At 32.9% G+C, this 22014-nt stretch overlaps 1 protein-coding gene across 6 annotated transcripts in view; it reads right to left on the bottom strand.

Annotated features, from left to right (window-relative positions):
- DYNC1I2 (dynein cytoplasmic 1 intermediate chain 2) overlaps positions 1-22014 on the bottom strand; it is a 60820-nt gene that overhangs the window by 17759 nt on the left and 21047 nt on the right. For 4 of the 6 annotated variants that reach the window (XM_077751134.1, XM_077751133.1, XM_077751136.1 and 1 more), the window contains exons 5-14: positions 20404-20463; positions 18084-18199; positions 6457-6552; positions 6078-6240; positions 5855-5954; positions 5248-5373; positions 4219-4365; positions 3708-3821; positions 3275-3408; positions 2286-2430 (exon numbers count right to left, since the gene is read on the bottom strand). In XM_077751134.1, coding sequence (XP_077607260.1) covers positions 2286-2430; positions 3275-3408; positions 3708-3821; positions 4219-4365; positions 5248-5373; positions 5855-5954; positions 6078-6240; positions 6457-6552; positions 18084-18199; positions 20404-20463 — 1201 coding nt within the window. The remainder of the gene's footprint in view (positions 1-2285; positions 2431-3274; positions 3409-3707; positions 3822-4218; positions 4366-5247; positions 5374-5854; positions 5955-6077; positions 6241-6456; positions 6553-18083; positions 18200-20403; positions 20464-22014) is intronic. The other 2 variants (XM_077751137.1, XM_077751138.1) reach the window with 1 other exon arrangement.

Genomic DNA, 22014 nt, shown 5'->3' with positions numbered 1-22014 from the left:
CCTGCCTGTCATTCCTATTCAGAAGGCAGTTCTATGTTGAAATACAGCAAAATACAAGAACAAAAAATACCAACCACCAATCAACCAGCTGTGTAGCACTACAAAAGCAAGCATCAATCAGTCTGCTACCACAGACATAAGTTCTGTTTTTGTTTAGGCAACGAAGAGGAACTCTTCATTTTCTAGTCCTGCTGTTAAGTTTAAAAATAATTTTAAAGTTTATTTATTTATTTTCAGAGAAACAGAGACAGCGTGAAAGGGGAAGAGGGAGAGAGAGAGAGAATTCCAAGCAGGCTCCGTGCTGCCAGCACAGAGCCTGATGTGGGGCTTGAACTCACCAACCAAAATCGAGAGTTGGACACTTAACTGACTGGGCCACCCAGGCGCCCCCCAGTCCTGCTGGTTAAGTTTAAAGCTAAAAAGCTTGCAACTGAAGCCCTGTAAAGTATTTAAATCTACAAATTTATAAAAGACTCTTTTTAATTCCTGTAAAGGGAAGCTGGCCAAAAACCTATCAATGATGTGATGTCTCCTGTGTCTATACAAAGGACTACTCAGGTGAAAGCACATAAGAAATCTAGCTTCTTAAAAGGCTGTCTGCAGCCTATACAAAAATAGTTGGCTTCATGTCTCCAATCTGCATCTTGCTTTGGTTTTACTAGCTAAACTATGCATGTCTTCGCTTATGGTTGTAAGAACCTTTTTCTACTGAAAAATCTCATTAAAAAAAATTTAAGAACAACCCCAAAAAAGAAAACAAATGATTGACTACATGCATTCAGGCTCTGTCTGCTCCCCATGAAGGGTAAGAGGAACTAAACACTGGTAGCTGCCTATTACATGCTAGACACTGTATTAGACACTTTTCTATAAATTTCTTCCATTAGCCTTAAGTGTTACTTTTATGCTTGTTAATGCCAAACAAGAAAATGATCAAATTTAAAAGCCAAGCTTTAGAGGCAAAGTTTTCTAAATTACTTCCTATTTTATACTGAAAGAAAGCATCATGAAAGAACAAGAGTAAACAGTGACTCTATCCCAGATTTCTGAGGCCAGCATTTGATACATAAATGTGAGTTCACTGTAACAGTAAGCAACATCTCTTAAGACCAGAGGTTTCCTCAAAGAAGCTGAACAAGGTAAGATCTCTAAACTGTCTCATGATAAGCTATTCAAAGTGTCAACATTTAGAATAAGGCAAAGAGAAACATGAAAAAATACAGATTAAAATTTAACTTCATCTAAAGAGAATCTGATATTCTGATTGTGCAGCTTTGCCAACTACAATGTAATACTGCAGAAAAGCAAGACAGCAAAGTCAAGACTTCTTAGTTTTAACATGGGGGCAAATAGAGGGCACCTGGGTGGCTCAGTAGGCTGAGTGTCCAACTTCAGCTCAGATCATGATTTCACGGTTTGTGGGTTCAAGCCCCACGTCAAGCTCTGTGCTCACAGCTCAGCGCCTGGAGCCGACTTTGGATTCCGTGTCTCCCTCTCTCTCTCTGTCCCTCTCCCAACCACACTCTGTCTCTCTCTCTCTCTCAAAAGTAAACATTATATAATAGAAAAAAAAAATTTTTTTTTAAATGAGGTCAAATGAAACTAGAAGGCCTATCACAGGAAGTAACATCCCCTACTTGGATCTGCCTTGAGACTTTCACTGAAGCAGGGTGAGGTCACATTTATCTGGAATTGCTAGAGGATGAGGAAGCACTTTATAACATATTGGGTTATTTAAAAAACTGAATCTTACTAAAACCAAAACAAACTACTTAAATTGTTTATTGTGGAAAACAAAAATATATATTCATCCATGCCTTCACACAATACTTCTTTAATGACTGAAGTTACGTATAGCCTTATTTTATAGGATTTATTGTACGTCAGTTAGCTGTGATTTCTGCATTTTTCATTCAGCTCTGTGAGCTGCTGAAGCCTCAGTAAATGCATGGCTTTTGTGCCGGGCGATACACAGCTAGATAAGGTGCTATGAGAGATACTCAGGTGCTTTTTCCCCAACTCAGTTCAGGGTAAACATTTCTGTGCTAAAAAAGCCTGAAGTGGGAAAACTGGTCTTTGGTTATGCATGGCTTAACATATTTGCCAGTACACTTATGAAAACTAGAACATTTAGCAGCTCACTCATGTTCAGTATAACTTATCAGGTTTCAGCTATCAGTGAATCATTTATTAGAAAGTTTTTTGTCTTTCCCATGTAGAATTAGAGCACCACCTTGTGTCGGAAACCTGAGCAAATGAGCCTTGATACCTTAACTTTTAGATACCTTAGTTGTCCAAAGTTTTACTGTCCAGTCAAATGATGAAGTGACAAAAAGATGTGAGAAGTCCACTGCTCCAACAGCTGCATGACAATGGATACCAGTGATTGGTCCTTGATGTCCCTCAAACATCTCACTGATGCCAGCTTTGCTATTTCATAAAAGTGAAAATATTAGGGAAATCTCTTGTAAGTAGACCACTTATAAATACATTTTATTAAGGATTACCCTGTCTGACTTTGACACAATTTCAAAAAACCTAATTCTGCTCATAACACATCAGAATAACTTATGTTGAGTGTAACTCTATTCCAATTTGATAACACTACTAAAGCAGTAATACATTTTGAACCATATGTTGACAACAGAATATCTAAGTTCAATATCTAAGGTGGCGGAATGGAGACAAAGGGATGCTACAAGTAAGAAAGAAAATCTGGGTTATTTTACTTTTATATCAAAAGCTTTGAAGTGAAGGTCATCTTTATTTCAGATGAAACCTAGACACCATTTTGTTTTAAAGGAAGGAACTAGACAATTTTCAAAACAAATTGCACAGCAGGAGAAATGCTAGTCAATTTAAAATGTGTACATGACATTACAATTATCAGGAAGATGAACTAAAGCTCAAAGTACAAATAAATCAAAATGGGAAAACGGCTGAAAATTTTATTTACAATTTTAAGGGTCAGTATGTGGCATGTGCATATTGTATTTCCAACTGCTGAAGGCCACTTCCTACCTCTAACTTCTGTGAGCACATGCACACATACAAAACCACATCACAGTCCTTCAGATTCAGAACACATCATAATCCCAAATAACCTTTTATTTTAAAAAGTATTTAAGTTTTAATTTTATACACCTGAACTCAAATACAATTTGTCAAAAATAATGAGTGACTCTATGACAAATTTCTACTTCAACAGGGGGCAGTTTAATGAGATTATTAAAGGGAGAAATTTAATTAATTTCAAATTCCAGTTTAGATTTACCTGCCATGGCGGCATGCTGTGTACACAGAACCTTCTTCACTCCCAACAACAAAGTTGTTGACATCTCCAACAGGGAAGGACATAGATGTCACAGCCACTGCCTTTGACTGTTTATGAACCAATTCCATGCTATCCTACGTAAAAAAAAATTGAGGAAATGATAAACTTGCAACCTTTAATTTTCTAAGAAAAATTTTTAGTTTTAATTGGTTTAAAAGCTATTCTTTTATTATAACACTTATAGAAATGTACTTTGACTAAATGATGCAGGTTTGAAAATAAAGTATACATACAACTATATTTAATACATTTTAGGTTTATAAACTGTTGTTAATACTATTATAAAACATTTATGACAAACATAAGCTGGGATTAAAACAGACTTAAAAAATAACATTTGTTTCAAAATTTCAGTTTTCCAAGTTTCACCTACCTGTGGATGGGAAAGCATGTCCAGACTCCATGAACAAATTTTTCCATCAGTAGATATGCTAATTAGATTGTGAGCATTTTGTGTTCCAACAACATTTACACAATATACAGGATGCTAAAGAAAGAGATGTTAAAAGAAGTTTTGTGGGATTATTTTACCAAAGAAATGAAATTGTTTTTACACTATAATCACAGATATTCTGTTTCACATCAAAATAGTCTCCTAACTTGATGGTATTTTTAACGTGAAGTTTGATGCTATTCTGTTAATTAACAAAGGGTTGTCTCAGAAGATAGAAGAGTTTCTAATAGATTTCCAAAAATACAAAAAAAAACAAAAACAAAAACAAAAACAAAAAAACCCCCAAAACCCTGCCTTCATTCTTGGTGGATAACTGATAAGGAACTCATACATCAAAGGAAACACATTCCGAGACTACTCTGATGGACACTATTAAGTATTTAATGATGAAATAGCACAGAAGTCTAGGGGAAATGAGCTCTTTACTTACTGTGTGTGCAGCAGCTGACAGTGGAGTTCTCTGCACTGGAGTTCTTTTATTGCTACGGTTATCCCACAGCACAATTTGGCCTGAATATGTACCACCAACAACCAGATTTGGATGAAATTTTGCAAACGTAGCAGACATCACAGCTGACTGTAAATAAGTAAGATTTTTATACTTAAGGTTCAATGGAAGAAGCTTGTTATAAAAATAATTCTATATCCAAAAGATCTTCCCTTTTATTGTAACATATTAGAGGCTATAAAAAGAAATTTAAAATTTTCATTTCACTTCAGAATATAAAAATATACATTTAAAATAGTTTTTGCTTAAAAGTCAAAAGTAATGATCGTTTACATAAATGTGTTCAAACAATGTATAAAACAAGCAAAAAAGTTATTTCATGTGATTACAGTGTTAAATCAAACGACAACTGGCTCTACATTAGCCTCTAACAGCAATCTGACAACAGAGTGTAAGCTAATTTTGATTCAGTTAAGCATTTTTTTTCAGAATTATGATTATTAAAAGATTATAACTTATGCAACCAGAAAAGGCTTGCAAATTCTAACCTTCCACTAAACCCACTTTAAAATCTGCATCTGTTTCCTACTTCAAACATATGTTTCTAGTTAAAACTATCTAGTTCCAATTCCTCAGGCCATGTATAAGTAATTCAGTGGGCCAACCATCTAATTGTATATTCAGCAAATAAGTTCCTGAGAAACTCCCTGTAGAAAAGACATTTTATAAAAGATTCCTTTTATACAATCAATCACAATAACAGAAAATCACAACTGCAAAGGACTTTAGGTGTGATTAAACATAAGAGATGTCAGAAAAGCTACAAAAGGCATATCATGTTGAACTGAGAAGTCTTCAGTTTTCTGTTAACATCTGTTTGCAAATATGGGGTAGTTTAGTAAATGCCAATCCAATGAAATCATCACGTTGACAAGAAAAGAAAAAAGGCACTTGTCTAAATTCATTAATGAATTCTTAAACTTAGGAAAGACTGTTAAGAGACCATCTTACCTGGCAGTGAAACACATATTCGGGGGTAGTTTTTTTGTATTTCATATTCCATACAAGGGCCACACCATCGGGCTCGTGAGGAGCATCCTCATTGTTATTATAGGAGGCCACGAGTAGCTCTGGATACTGCTCACAAGAATCAAGTGGAAAAAAATGTTATGCGTAAGAATTGTTTCACATTGTTACTCATTCAACTGTTTTTATCAATTGTTTTGAAAATACAAATACCTAACATTTCCGCAAGAAAGGTATCTCTAGAGTTATGCTCACTGGGATGTTAGTACAACTTTAAGTTACTGTAATTAGTCATTTAAAATGTTTTAACATTAAGACATTTTATTAGAACATATTGCAATTTTATCCAAAGGATTCAGTGAACAACTGAAATCAGTAAACTTGAATTGTGGCATAAATTCAATCTTGAGTTTTAAATATAAATGTTTCCAATCCTTTCTTCCAAAGTATATAAAATAAAATGAATATGGTAACATTAGAACAACTGTCCATTATCACTTTAAATGACATATATTGATTTCATTACATTTCCATAATTAAAAGTATCTGTTAATTTTAATTCAGAAATGACTTATAATTTTGTTACATTTACCTGAGATGACCAATCCAAACAACTAACAACACGATGTTTTGACCAACGTTCATCAAAAAATTGTCGATTTAATGACAGTTTAGCACCTGCTTGAATCTCTCTACAGAAAAAGATGAAACCCAAAAAAAGATGGTGTTATAACTTCTCACTCTTCATCTTAAAGTAATTTAAGTAATCTTAGAGTAACACTGCTGAAGCCATAATTTTAGCAATTAAATATTACCCTTCTTTGTCCTCTAAATCTCTTCCACTGTAGTCAAAGAAGATGTTAATCTGCTCAGAAAGAGCTCTTTCTACAATTCTTGTAGAATGGTCAAAGAAACTTAAGAACTCCTCCGAGTGTAAGATTTGTTGCTTTTCTTCTTCAGTCAGCTCGTGAGGGGGAGCTGGAAAACAAATGTTTTTCTGAAGTCTGATTTATATCCGTCAAATCACGTCAACTCACTATCACAGTTTGGATCAGTGAATGCCACACATTTTTTTTTTCCCCAACTAGGCTCACCTCTTCAATTTAGAGCATTTTATTCTGCCTTAACACATAGTTAATTAAAAAATCTTATTGGAATCAACAAAATTTTTTAAAGTTAAATTCTTTAAGATACCTTTACTATCATTCTCTTCATCTTTCTTTAACGTTTTCTCTTCTTCAGGTTCAATGGGTGGTTTAGGAGTCACTACGTCATCTTCTTCCTCTTCATCTAAAAACACAACAGAAGAGTAACAAAAATTATTTCTATGAAAATAACAACTTTTGAGCAATAGTTCAGAAGGTATCCAACTAACTTCAGATAAAAGCTAAACATAAACCACTGATATGACAGAATGAGTAAAAATAAAAACAAACTTCATCACCACAATTTTAAAGAAAGAAGTGGAACTTTTTGGTGTTTATACATACCTATGTGGTACCTCCAGTAGTCATTCCAAATTTTGTAGCTACATAAACCGAAATAGGATATATATGCAACTAGGATAAATTCCTCATGGAAATCTCTAAAAGCTTGCAAGCATTTATCATTCCAGACAGAATAACATGTAACTCCTGCATAGTTTTATGTAGCATGCTGACACATTAATGCTGCAGAATGAAGAAAATCAAATGTCTAAAATAGCCTACAGAGCTGGCTGCTTACTTGTGATCTGAAACCATCAGTGTCTAATGGGTCTTCATATGGCATAAAGACGGCTTACATTAACTCTCAGGTTGCTATTTGAGAGGCAGATTTTAAAGATAATAGCTATGAGACCACATTTTCTATTCTGTCATTTTAAATGCAAGTCTCATTATGTACTGTTGCATGATGTGGCAATAAGCACTTAAAATAATGTTTTATTAACCTGAACAAAAATATATATTGAGATAATATACATGTTTATAAGAAGATTTTTTATTACTAAATCTCCTCTCCAAACTAGAAATACCTTAAAATCATTTTAAAACGTTTTAGAACATACAACTCTGTATACATTCTTTATCACTACATACGGAGATAGATTTTTATGAAGAAAACACTTATTTTCATTGCCTAAACAGATGTGTCATTTGTCTATAAGGGAATGGCAGCAGGCGTCTACAGCACAGTGCATCTGAAGTAATGAGAGCCTATTCAATAAAAGGACTTGTTAGTTATAGTCATTTCCCCGACCTATGTTCAAAATTATCTAAAGCACACATACATGCTACGTACACAAAAGAATGGTCAAGGATGGGAACCAGCTGCCAAGTCATGGTCTCAGCAGCCAGGCCAGCTGACTAGATAGCAACAACCAGATGGCACTGCTGGGATTGTGTCTTTCTGCTTCAAGGTGGCAAAGGGATGGCACAACATTCTTCCGCTTGGCTGCTTCCAATCCTGTCTCTCCCCAATGGTGAGCCTGTGCAATTACCCACACTCCAGGAGGCCTACAGATAAGCCTTTACCCTGCAAACAAAATGCAGCTTGTAGGCCACACCAGCTGCCAAACCACACACATACTGTTAGGTCTGGAGAGCTATGAAAATCTTTCTAAGTCTATAGTATAAGCAATAAAAATATAACTGTACCTGTAGGAGAGAAAGCTTTAAATGACACTGTATAATGCACACAATGATACAACCTCCAACTTAATCAAAATGATAATGACGTATGCCAATCCTACATTACTTGAAATTGAGCGATTTTTACGTTCTGACAAGTTTACAGAACTAGGATAAATGGCACGAATGATTTCAATATATGCTCATACTTTTGAACCAAATGGTGAAGGTTAAAATTTTTCCTTTCAAGGGCCTCAATCAGCCACAAAGGAAAACAGTAATCACTGTCTTTTCAGCCAGCCCAACCGCATTTGTCAGCCCTTTCTCCGTCAATGCAGCCAGAGCAATCAACCTGCCAAACATTCAGAATGGAAAAACAATCTGAAAATACAGGGTATAATGCACCTGCCAGTGAAAATGGCCATTTCAAGAAAAGCTAGTGATCTCAGTGACCCTGCTGAGGAGGCGGTGGTGCAAAGGGGAAAGAACACGTAAAAGAATTCTTAGTGATCGCCACTCTCTTGCACATTGACACTTCCTTACAAAGCATGCCAATTACAGCTTTTGTGCTACTTAAAAAAATGAAAGCTTTTTTTGGGCAAAATAATCACACAGAGAAACAGAAAGACAGTACTTCTTTTTGGATGAATTCTCATATACAACAGATTATTAATCTGAAAACAGTATAACTGGTAACAATTCTATACTGTACTGCTCAAACATTAGGATGAAATTCTACCATAAAATCACCTGCAGGTATAATGTAATAAAATAGTTTAATTACATTTAACTCAGAAGCTGACTTTTAGAATGATATATTTACTCTAATTAAAAAGTCTGAGAATATATATACACACACACACACATATTTTTTTTTCCATTTTCTGCTATCCTAATCAATTTTGTTTACTAGCAGGGTTTATTGTATGTGAATCCTAAAATCAAAGAGAGGGATTCTGAGACACCCTGGACAGGTCATTCTTTAGCACTGTGAATTATAAATTACAGCCTCCTAACCACATTGTATTTTCCTCCCTCAACTTTGTTGCATTATACGGCTTCTAAGTACCATTTCCAATGACAGGTGTCAAATTCCTGTCATAATGCATATGGTCAGTACTCTAGTGCTAAGTGACCTCATAATCTACATATTTAACAGAAAAGATCTTGTTTATAGACACTCTTTTCCTTTTAAAATTTAAAATGTAGATGAAGTATGTAAGACAGTGATCTATATCTGCCTATTATATGGCATTTGCTATGCCTATTTGCCCATATAGTTTAGTTGTAGTTGAATAATGGCTTATCAAACATTTAGATACATGTTTTCAGGATTTTGTTTTAAAGTGAATGTACATAGCTCTCTTAGTACATGGATTAAAAACTGATTTAAAAACTATGATAGGTCAAAAGACTAAGCTAAATAAGATTTCAAGGAACATAAAACAAATGATCTGTTCTTCTTAAAGACTACAAAAAAATTTATTATAAAGCTGGTCTTAAGCAATTCTCTATAAACACCAAATATCTGACGAAAATGTCCATCAGTAACATCAGATTAGAGAATGTTCCTCTAAACAATACACTTCTCTTATTAAAAACTAATACAATAGCTATTAAAGGACTATTAACACGATCAAAAATATAGTATCACAATTATGAAAATTTTCTAAACTAGTCCTTATTACATGATATACTATATTTAAAACAGAAAAAGAATATAACAGAGCAAGACGACTGAAAAATGGGACTGCCATGTCACATCAATATATTGATGAATATTCATTGCAATATGCTAAGTGGTTAACTCCATGCTTTCTCTGACAGGGAATCTAGGGTTATAAACTGAGCAGTAAAGAATGCATAAAAGTAGCAGTTACTTTTAAAATGACAAATCTCTTGTCAATGAATGCTAAGACTAGGTTTAATGAACCATTGAATTTTTACTTTGAGTTAACATCAAAATTGTGATGTATTTTGGTGAGATGGAAAGAAAAGCTGTTCTGTAAATTAAGCTGCACCTAGAAATAACACCAAAGAATGAAATTCCAGTTGTCGGAATAATCTGTTACAATGGAGTAGGTTAATCAAAGTTAAATCATCTGTAAAATGGGTGGCTTTTGTTAAGCTGCGGGAAGGAGTCTACAGAGCAAGTTTTCTCATCTATATGTCACATTACATTTAAGATACATCTAAGCTAAGAATAAGCCACAAAGTACACTTTGAATTATTTTAAAATATTATAACACATTTAACAGGTAATGTGTAACATTCTAGAAAATCCTCACTAAACAGTGATACTTTTTAATCTATCACTTATCACGATTAATTCTCATTATGAAGTAAAAAACAAATTCCATCATTAGTGCATTAATGTTATTTAGGAAATATATTTACTGTCTATAAATTTATTATGTAGTTTCATTACATTGGTGTACCCTATTTGAAGATAATTTAATGCCCTATGGAGTATTCCTAATTTACAAAGTAGGATGACTATTCATAATACAAAGTACGTTGCCACCAAGTTCTAAAAATCAGAAAATCTGTTGCATACAAAAATATAATTTTCAAAAGCTCAACTTATGAATAACTTCACAAAATCTTTCATGAGATTATTAGAGGAAAATGCTTTAATCATTAGTTTTAAAATATAAATCAGATATAGTTTTCCTTTAAAATTTTCTAGATCAAAATCATTTTGACCCACTTTATTTCAACCCATTTGTCCTTAATCTCATCTACTTATACTTTACTCTTTAAAATCAATATTAAGAGAACCTTATGTTGGGACAAAGCTTCATGAATGGATCAATGAAATCCAATCCTTTTATTTTTTTAAAATAATATAGAGTGATATGCAAGGTCACTTGGATTTCCTTAATAATTTAGATCTTCAACAAGGGAAGATATATAGCAGACTTTTTAATCAGGAAATATTCTGAACACAGATCTAATGTTAACTTGGGGGAAAAATAAGAAAGGAATAAAACTTCAATTATATCATTTAACACAATTTGTCTCTTGACATGGTCTTTCTTATACAAAATTCAGATTTTATCTAGGCAGTATTGGCATCATTTACACAGATCCTGAGATCTGTGATGTCATAAATATGACATTTTTCTCAGGCCATAATTTTAGATATGCTGATTAAAAGTCTTTAAGATTTAGAACAAAGGCTTTAATTTTCAATTATATTTACATTCTCACATATTCTCTGAGGGTTATAATTAATTTATTAAGTATCTTATTTATTCCAGAATATTTTTTAAAAAATCCATTTTGGACAAGAATAGTATCAACCAGAAGGCACACAAATTTAGTCTACCTGGTAAGCGTGGATTACAGACAGATGTTGAGATCATGCCAAAAAAAAAGTAGAGCTACTTACATATAATACTTTTCTATACATTATAAATACTGACATGTTCCTGAGGAAAACTGGTTACTAAACCAATACCAAAAGTAATTGTAAAACTCCACACAGATAAGAAATTGGAATATTATAATAATTATACTTCAGTGGAAATCAAAAATCAGGTTCTGGTTGTAGCCCTAGTATTCACCCACACTGTGACCACAGGCTCATCAATTAACTTCCTCAGGCCTCAGTTTCCTCCAGTGTAAATAAGCTGATTAGAATAGGTAACAGAATTTCTTCCTCTGAAAATCAGTCTAAAAGTAGCAACAAAAAAATTCATCTCGAAAAGGCAGATGAGAAAAAATAATTCTACTTTCGAAAGAGTTAAAGACTTTTAAAAGGGAAGGGAAGAAAGTTAACTTTTCCAGGAGTATATCTGTGGGCACCATGAGAAGCTTTTTACCTGCAGAGAGAGAAATGGACTGAGGTCACATGTTCCTAGTCAATTTCATTCCCAGTAGGTGCTTTAAGACAGCAAAGCACCTCAGTTCAGAAACCATACTACCAACTTACAGAGTAAACTTGCAACCAAGAAGATGGCTAGAATGGGGGAAAAGAGAAACAAAGCCAAAAAAAAAAAAACAAAAAAAACAAAAAACCCCACTGCTTTTTAAAAGAAGATTCAGCCATTAAAAAAATATGGTAGGAAGATAAGAGTGAAGCCTAAGACCAATTTTTATCTTCAATTTAGTAACTCCTATTACTTCTGCACGGATTACACTGCCTACCCAAGTTTAATTTACTGTCTGCTACACTCAAATTGTAATTTCAGCAATTCTGTCTCATGGTGAGTTTTGGAATTTGTTACATAATTCTTAAATGGAAACCAACCAGGCTAAGTTTGAGAACCACTGCATTAAAGCAATGGATGAGTACCAGTACAATTAAGCACAAAGTGTTTTCATTATAAAACCTTGATTTCAGGGGTTTTTTCTTTCCTTCTTTCTAAAACTTTCAGAAATTGGGAAAAGAAACTTAATGTAAGAGCCCTAGACATGAAAATAATTATAATAATATAGAAAAGAAATGATTTCATTTTTATCAATAGCTCCAAAGAGTAAGGATGGCCCTATGGTATTGGGATACGTTTCTCATTCTCCTTCACTTACATAACTCAACTTTAAAAAAAAAAAAAAAAAAAGAAAGAAAAGATGACATGACTTAGTGCCTTCATATATAGCACATACCCCATAAGAGTGTAGAATAGCAAACATGCGTTAGGTTGCAAATAGAACCTTAATAAAATTAGTATCTAAGTCTAGTCTGCATAGGAACATTTTAAAGGTAGTGCTGCTGATGCAGATATAATCAACAGAAACTAGGCTCAGTTCACTTATCTTGTCACTTCACCTTCAATAAGATAAGAAAAATTACACTTAGCATTATGAAAGATCAAAGCTGTTTATTCATTACTCTTAGACAATTACTATAAAATATAATCTGGATGCAGATGTAAATTTAGCACATTACAGTCATTTTTCATTAAAAAAATGAAATATAACAAGGGGAAGTGTTATTGAATAAAACTTTTGTTTTAGTCATATACCTGTATCCATGTCTATACTGTATTATATGATAAATTGAATTTTTATCATAGGTTACTATCATGAAAAGCAGCAAATGTTGCTTCAGTGGCAGCATGTGAGAGAAAACACATCTTAGAATCAGACTTGGTTTAGAATCTTAGCTACTAGCTACGTGACCCTTGATAAACTATCTCCTTCAGTTTTACCCTCTTCATGTGTAAAAAGAACCAATACTTGGTGAGAGGATTAGAGATAATGTGAAGTGCTTCACACTATACCTGACACGTAAGCACTCTTTGCTGGTAAAATTTTCCGCTATTAATTTAAACACAAAGTTTGAAGATCCATTACAAATAAGTAGCTAAAATAATATACTTCAAAGATGCTAACATGTCCAATTTTGTTCAAAATATTCCGAGGGATAGACAGAAACACAAAATAACACCACATTAGTATCTACATAGTTTGTCACAATGGAATTCACAAAGGCTATAAGGAGAATCTATAGATCTTACAGATTTCTATAGATCTTATAGATCTTTATAGAATGTATAGATCCTTATAGTTTCATTTATAGATCTAAGAGCAAGTAAAGATTAAAGTATGATATAGTCATATTAAAACTAAGAACTGAGACTAATACTTTTTTGCCCAATTTCATCAATAAGTATACTGTAACATTAACACTTGAAAAATAACCCATTTCCCAGTGTTACTTCCAGAGTAAATGTATGAAAATAAATAACCCAAGTAAGGAAAATTATTCTGAGTAAATATAAACAATAAATTCCTTCACCAAATATTATGTTCTTACTACATGCCAGTCACTATTCAGACCAGGTATCACAGCAACAAAGAAGAAACAGTCCTTGTGCTCATGGAAAATCTGGCAAAGTTTGATGATGCTAAAAGCCTTGCTCCAAATAATTTAAAACTGAAAAGAATACAGTTTATTTTGTGCTTCTGGATCATCAGCTTATCTAACAAATCATGATCTTTCAAGTTTTTAATTACTTGCAAAATAAAAATAGGAAAAAGAGTTTTGTAAAAATGCCAGTCTTATACAGCCATACATTCAAATTAGTTCAAAGGCAGTAAGTTACATGTTCACAGTTAAAAATTTATACACAGAGGTGCCTGGGTGGCTCAGTCAGTTAAGCATCCCACCTCAACTCAGGTCATGATCTCATGGTTCATGGGTTCAAGCCCCATGAAAAATAAAAAAAATAAATAGAAAATTATACACATCTCAAAAATAAGCAATTAAAATACAAATTTCAAACAGAATATAAACCATATGCGCATATATGCTTGTGTGTGTGTATATACATACACAGAATTTTTTAAAAAATAGATCACAGAAAACTGGAAACAAAATATTAACAGTAGCTATTATACAATAGAATCATGACATTTCCTCTTTATATCCTTTATACATAGAATTTAAAAAAACTTTTAACGTTTATTCATTTTTGAGACAGAATGAGACAGAACATGAGCAGAATAAGGGCATAAAGAGAGGCAGACACAGAATCGGAAGCAGGCTCCAGGCTCTGAAATGTCAGCACAGAGCCGACATGGAGCTTGAACTCATGAATCGTGAGATCATGACCTGAGCTGAAGTCAGATGCTCAACCGACTGAGCCACCCAGGGGCCCATATATATATATTTTTTTTAACTGAGGTGTAATTGTCCAAATATCCTATTAGTTTCAGGTATACATCATAGTGCGTTGATATTTTTATACACTACAAAATGACCCCAACAATAAGTCTAGTTACCATCTGTCACTATATGAAGTTGTAAGATTGAGTATATTCCCTATGGTATATATTGTATCTCCATGACTTTTTTAGTTTATAATGGTAGTTTGTACCTCTTAATCCCCTTAAATTATTTCATCTACCCCCAACATCTGTCCCAACTGGTAACCAACAGCTTGCTTCCTGTATCTATGAGCTTGTTTGGGTTCTGTTTGGGGTTTTTGTTGGATTTTAAACTCCACATACAGGCGAAAACATACAGTAACTGTCTTTGTCTGACTTATTTCACTTAGCATAATACCTTCTAGATCCATCCACGATGTCACAAGATTTCATTCTTTTTACGGCTAAGTAATATTCCATTGTATAGATACACACATCTGTTTTACCCATTCATTCATCCATAGATGGGACACTTAGGCTGCTTCCATATTTTGGACTATTTTAAACAGTGCTGCAATGAACATAAGGGTACATACAGATCTTCAAATTGGTGTTAACATTTTCTTCTGATAAGCACCCAGAGTGGAACTGCTGGGTCATATGGTGACTCCATTTTTAATTTTTTGAGGGACCTCTCCTAGAGTGGCCACACCAACTTACACTCCCACCAACAGTGTACAAAGGTTCCCTTTTCTCCACATGCTCACCAACATCTGCTATTTTTTGTCTTTTTGATTCTACCCAATCTGACAGGTGTGAGGTGATGTCTCTCTGTAGTTTTGATTTGCACTTCCCTGATGACTAGTGACGTTAAACATCTTTCATGGGTCTATTGGCCACCTATACGTCTTCTTTGGAAAGAGGTCTATTCAAGTCCTCTGCCCATTTTTTAATTGTTTTTTTTTTTTTATATTACCTAAGTTCTTGATATATTTTGGAATATTAACCCCTTTTCAAATGTATGATTTGTCAATTTCTTCTCCCATTTGATAGGTCACCTTTTTGGTTTGTTTGATGGTTTCACAAAAGCTTTTTAGTTTAATGTAATCCCATTTGCTTATTTTAGTTTTTGGTGCCTCTGCCTGAGGAAACTGGTCCAAAAACATATGGCTAAGACTAATGTCAAAGAACTTATTGCCTACGTTTTCTTCCAAGAGTTTTATGATTTCACATCTTACATTGAAATCTTCAATCCATTTTGAATTTTTGTATATGATGAAAGATCGTATCCTAGTTTCATTCTCTGTATTTTCTAAATTCTCTATGATGTACTACTATAATAATTAGAAAAAAAATATTTTAAAAAAAGGAATTCTTTACTTAAACTGAATATAAGTCGATTATGATGGCATTACCCAAAATAGCTTCAGAATGCTTTATATTTCAAACACTCCAAAACGTGTTTCATAAGTATGATAGAATAACTAAATATAAAACTCCAAATTATTAGATGAAGAAAGACAGCCTAATGTACTTTTTAAATGAGTCACTGTTCCTTCATTTGGGCTATTTTGCTCACTTTGAGTTAACAAATCTAATAATATAGCTTCAGAGAGACATTAAAATACTTGAATTAATATACTACTTAATAAAATATTATTTTCCAGAAATTATGGAATCCTGCAGTATTAGTATTCTCCATACTGACAGTTCAACACTTTTTCTTTCCTTTTCTCTTTTAAGTTGCTTATGTCTCAATTTTACCATCAGTGGCTTTTTTTTTCTAGTAAGATGAGGATTTCCACCTGGGAAAGCTATCTCACCAACCAAGGGAACAATAGGACTGAAAAAAACATATCCATAGAAATGAACATTCACATGATTAAAAAAAAAAACAACCCTGTATAAAAATGTTACCTTGATTTCCTCAAAAATTTCAAAGTGTAATAGTGTTTTGTGGGGAACAAGATGAAAGTGAATAGAAAAGTTTATGGTATTTATTTCAATTCCATCCTTAGTGAGGAGGGAAAGGAGAGCTGTTAAAAAGTGCATGTGATAATCTATTAAAGACTTACATAAGGTATAATCCTAATTTCTTTTGTGTTATATATATAATCTTGAAAATTTAAAGACTTTCTTTCGTAGTAGCCAGAGGCTTCAAGGGTATTTTTCTCCTTTTTGTTTACTTGTACTTTCTAGGCTTTCTGAAGTAAATATTACTTTTGTTTCTCCTTAATGAAGAAATATGGTAATATAACTGAAATTTTAAAAATCTGATAAACAAAGTTTTTTTTTTAATTTTTTTTTAATGTTTTTTTTTTTTTTTTCTAGGAGAGAGAGAGAGACAGCGTGAGCAGGGGAGGGTCAGAGAGAGGGAGTGACAGACTCTGAAACAGGCTCCAGGCTCCGAGCTGGCAGTCAGCACAGAGCCCGACGCGGGGCTTGAACCCACGAACCGCGAGATCATGACCCAAGTGAAAGTCGGACGCTTAACCGACTAAGCCACCCAGGCGCCCTTGATAAACAAAGTTTTAATATTTGATATTCCATCATTAAACAGGAATTTTCCTGGCCCAAGAGAAAAAATATTCCTTATACACAGACTGCTAAATGGAAAATTTATTATGAGACCACAATCCAAAATAACAACTCTAAAATTCATAACTCATTTGGTGGTAAACCCTGACCAGAGGTAAAGCTATTTATACTCATTATTTATCTTACTTAGTTTGAATATTCGTATCTTCTACTGCCAAAATATTAATGCCTAAGATGCTGCTGGAGTATTTACTTATGGTACATCTACTTTACTACTAACTTTTCAAAAATCTGACAAATTCTGAATTTGAATACATACATGCCTTCAAAGGTTTCAGATAAGAAACTGTGGATCTGAATTATAGATCTTATGTATAACTCTTTTATTTGTGACATAAATGTATTAGCATCACTGGAAAACATAAGAACTAGCATATTAACTTTATGCTTGAATCATTAACTATCTGATGAGATTAGTCTCCAAAGTAAAAAAGGTAACTCCTTCTAGTTTAGGAATGAAAGGACTCCACATTCAATATAAAGTCTGTGTGTACTTCTCTCCATTACACACAGATTAAAGGTTGCTTATAAAATCAGTATAATTGAGCCCTTAGATCGTAAAAGTTTAAGAATTAGGTCTACATATGTTCATTAATACAGATAACAATGATAGCATATCAGAATATATATGTTCTACAGAAATAATAAACATGGTTTCATTTGCTATGCGATATACTATTTTAGAGAAGGAATATGCTCAGTAACAGAGAAATAGAACATTCCTAACCTCTTCTGCTTCTAAAACAGCATATATCAATGATAAAATAAAGATTAAAAAACTCAAATTTATGTCAACAAAATTAAAAACCATAAGCACAGCTTACAGTTTTATCAACTTCTAAAAGTTTTAAAAATCTAAGAAACAAATACATCAATACAGAAACCTTAATGCATTAGTTTTATACTTCTCTAAGAAAATATGCCAAAAAAAAAAAAAAAGAGAAAGAAAAAAAAAGGAAGAATCCATTTATTCAATATGGAAGCTTAATGACCATAATATTAAGGATAGATATTCACCTTCTTTGGGCTGAGCCATAACTGGAGTCTGAGTTTCCTTTGTATATGTGACGATTTCTCGAGGAGGAAAGTCAACTTGTGTAATTTTAGCCATTCCAAGTTTAATAGGTCCTCGTCTAAATAAAGACAAATGTTTTTAAATACAACAAATGAAACATTTTAATGACATCAAACCATGTTATTTTGGAAAATTAAAAATTAAACATTATGTATCCAACATTGTAATTTAAAACTGTTTTATTCCAGAAATTTTAGATGAACAACGAATTGGCTTCATTTTAAGAATGTGAAAGGTAGCAAAAACAAAAGATCATTCAATTCTTAAAGATCTAAATGATCTAAAAAGCTCATTAATTCTTAAACTGAATCATTCAAAATGTTTGTCACTTTAAAATGGAAAATAATTTAGTTTCTTAGAGCAAATGTGTGGGTGATAGAGTAAGAGGATAGGAATTTCAGAGTGGACTGCTAAATATGGTTGGTTATAAGAACTGTCCTTAGCAGGGGGATAGGAATCCCGACTCTTGAAGAGTCAGGTATATGGATCTCACGCAGTCCACATTTTGTTTCCTTCACAATTAGGAGACTTCAGCTTTAAGAATGGGAAATAAGTTTCTCTTGAAAGCCTTTTCTCTACCTTGCAGAAATTGAGAATCATAAAGTCAACTGAGATTTAAAAATTTTTAATCTCTAATCTCTGCATGGTCAGTACTATCCTTGATTCACATATGGGCAAGCTACAGTACAGATTTTCTATACTTGAACTAAAGTAACATATTTTGAATACCATAAAACTACTAACGTCACCTTCTGTTTTAAATAGAGGGAATACTTTTTTTTTTTTGATAAATAAGAGAATTGTAGCTGAGGAAAATGGATCAAATGAAAAATAGCTTTTATTAGATACATGGAGGATCTTTTCTTGGTTTATTAGATATCTAAATTCTAAATCAAATAATATGGTATGTTTACAAACTCCCAAAGAAATTCTCAATTATAAGACTGTCTTGAAAGGACATCTAATAAAAACACTGCTGTACCTTCCAGAATATCAAGCAGGATATGTGTGTGTGTATGTGTGTGTGTGTACACATACACACATGAATATATATACATACATACATATATGTAATACAGTAACTATTTTCTTATAAAACATCGTTTTTCAAAATCTTGTACAAAAAAGAAAATAAAATTAGTATATTAAATGGATTAATTTTCTCTAAGTTTCCAAATGTGGGCCATAATAAATTTTTAATGTGTTTTCCACTTTAGGTATATCTTAGGTTTAAAGGGGAAAAAGCACATAATCAAAGAATTAAGTGGGAAAACTTAAGCACATCTGAAGTAACCTAGTATTCTAGGAATAAAATTTGAAACAAGAAACTTTATATTCTGAGTTTTAATACATAAACCACTTGAAAAGTAAATCACTCACATATCTGGGAAAAAATGGCCAAGCCAAGAACAATCATTAGGAACAAGTTACTAACTTGACTGCATATAGAGTCTAACCAGACAAAACTCAAAATATTAGAACAAAATACTCTACAATTTAGTAGTAGGACAGGGAAGTAATACCTCACTTATCCAAAAGCCACTTTTCTTGAGAATAAAGGAAGCCACTGGAGGTGGCAGGAGTCTTGGGGCAACCAATAGAAAAGCTTCCAGATAATGTACAAGAAGCTCATATACTTTTCTTATATGCCCTAATTCAAGGCTTATTTATTCTGACTTAGACATAATTCCAAAAGATGTTGGTCATGTGTTTTAGAAGGTGCAAATTATCAATGTAAAACAGCCATCTGAGTAAGGCACAATGGCATCTATAAACATTTATAATTTTCACTGGAGACTAGAATAAATAAACGAATGAATAAATCAATACAATCTGGGGCCACAGTATGGATGACCAACAGCTCTGTTCCTCTTGAAACCTTAGAAATCATCAAGAAATATTAATATAGGAAAATAAATTAATGTTCATATCAAGTAACCGAGAAAAATTTCAATTGTATGTAGAACATATATCAGAAAAAATCTGGGAAGTTTATAATACAGCTTAGAAAAATTTGTATCAAAAATATAGAAATTAAAAAAAGGACTTTGGAACTTAAATGCATAAACTTAGGGTACCTAGAAAATCAGATAAATAAAGTATTTCTTTCACTAATGATAGAGGATAAATGAGGTGTCACAGTGAAATATTAAAGCTTTCCCTAACTGTATAATGTACATTAGAAGGTTAAATAAGTTAGGACAGTTTGACAAAGAATCAAATTAAGTATCAAAGAGGGAAGGTAAAAAATCTATTCAATACCCCAAATCGGAATCTGAGTGAAGCTGAAGAACTGATGGATCTGTATCCCAATGCAGCGTCCTAAATGGTTGTAGGACAACCATGAAGCGTTAGCAAAAAAGGCCATACATTAGTCAAGCAAATACATTCTATGAATAGGTAAAGCTAAAATACTGTTCATAATTAAAAACCACATGTTCTGGTTAGTATGACAAAAACACCAGATATCACTCAGTCCTTAGTGCATGCCATAAGCATAATGTGGTTAAAATGCAGACATACAACTCAGAATAGTTAAAGGACAGTATTTTCAGACTACAGGAAACTAGTGTTGCATAATAATAGACAAGAACAGCCAAAGCATCCAATGACACAAATAATATATTACTTTTGGATATCAACCTAGGCTATATAAACAGCTAAAATTTTAATTTTCTTAATTAAAAAGACATTAGTAAAACCATCTTAGTGAACATAATCTTGCCCAAAGCATTAAATGTGTGCAGGAAATTGTCATATCGGTAAAGGAAATGAATCAACACGTAAGACTTTAGGTAAGAAAACCAAAGACTATTCCACTGGGATACAAAAAAAGCTAAAGTTTCCAAAATGTGACCCCTCTGTAATTTATGGGTTAAGCACTGCCTTGGGCTTACATGTCATCTGTTTTAAAAAGCAACTAAAGATTTCTGTCTCTATGAAAAAATAAATTTTTCCAAAAAAAAAATCTTATGTTCAAAGGACTTACCTAAATTACCCAAACTTCTAAAGAATATTAATTCTAAATAAATATGTGGTTGTGTTTTAGCCTTGCCTATTGGGTAAATAACTTACATGGGACCTTTTCCATTTAAGCCAAATCTTGTATTAATAAAACAAAAGGTACTTTATCACACTGGCATTCTTACAGGTTAACAGTATATAAAATAATTAGGTATAGTACTCTATGACGCTCATAGCCCTTTATAAAAAAGTTAAGCACAATATATTCAGTACTACCATTTCTGTCAAATGTTTCTCATTTATATAAAGTTGTAACATACAACTAAAGCAGCTATAATATTTAAATACAACAAATCATTTTTATACTTTACTTCCTATATAATTTATCAATAAAAACATTCAGATGAATTGAACTAGAGAAATCCTTCATATTAAAAATATGAAGAAAGATTTTGGGATTAAAGCAGGATTGTGCATAATATATGTAAAGGTCACTCTGAAGATCTGCTTTGTATTGAAAGCAATGAACAGCAACAAACTTAGGCTTTGTTGAATCTGAGGGGGTTCTTGGAGCTGCTCTCCAAGGAATGTTCTGTCCACAGCCTGTACATTATATGAGAGGTATAGCTGTCATCACTGACATACAGCTCCTTATTGAGTCATTTAAGTCTAAAATTAAGAAAAACTTTACCTCAAAATACAGCCATTACTGAAAATATATTGTATAACATACAGAATTATATTAAAGGCATCAGCAGACGTATAAAGTGAAGTACCAATATAATCTGAAAGCCTAAAAGAAAAACTGATCAAGAATGGAAAAAAGAACATGAAGTATGGATTACCCAATTGAGTTACCGTCAGTGAAATTTTAGAGGTAAGAGCTAACAGAACTAGAAACTTAACGGA

This window comes from Crocuta crocuta, unplaced genomic scaffold, assembly GCF_008692635.1.
Source record: "Crocuta crocuta isolate KB4526 unplaced genomic scaffold, BGI_CrCroc_1.0 scaffold219, whole genome shotgun sequence".
NCBI classification, from domain to species: domain Eukaryota; kingdom Metazoa; phylum Chordata; class Mammalia; order Carnivora; family Hyaenidae; genus Crocuta; species Crocuta crocuta.
The sequence above is the reverse complement of the archived record's forward strand: the minus strand, read 5'-3'. Positions and strand labels throughout refer to the sequence as shown.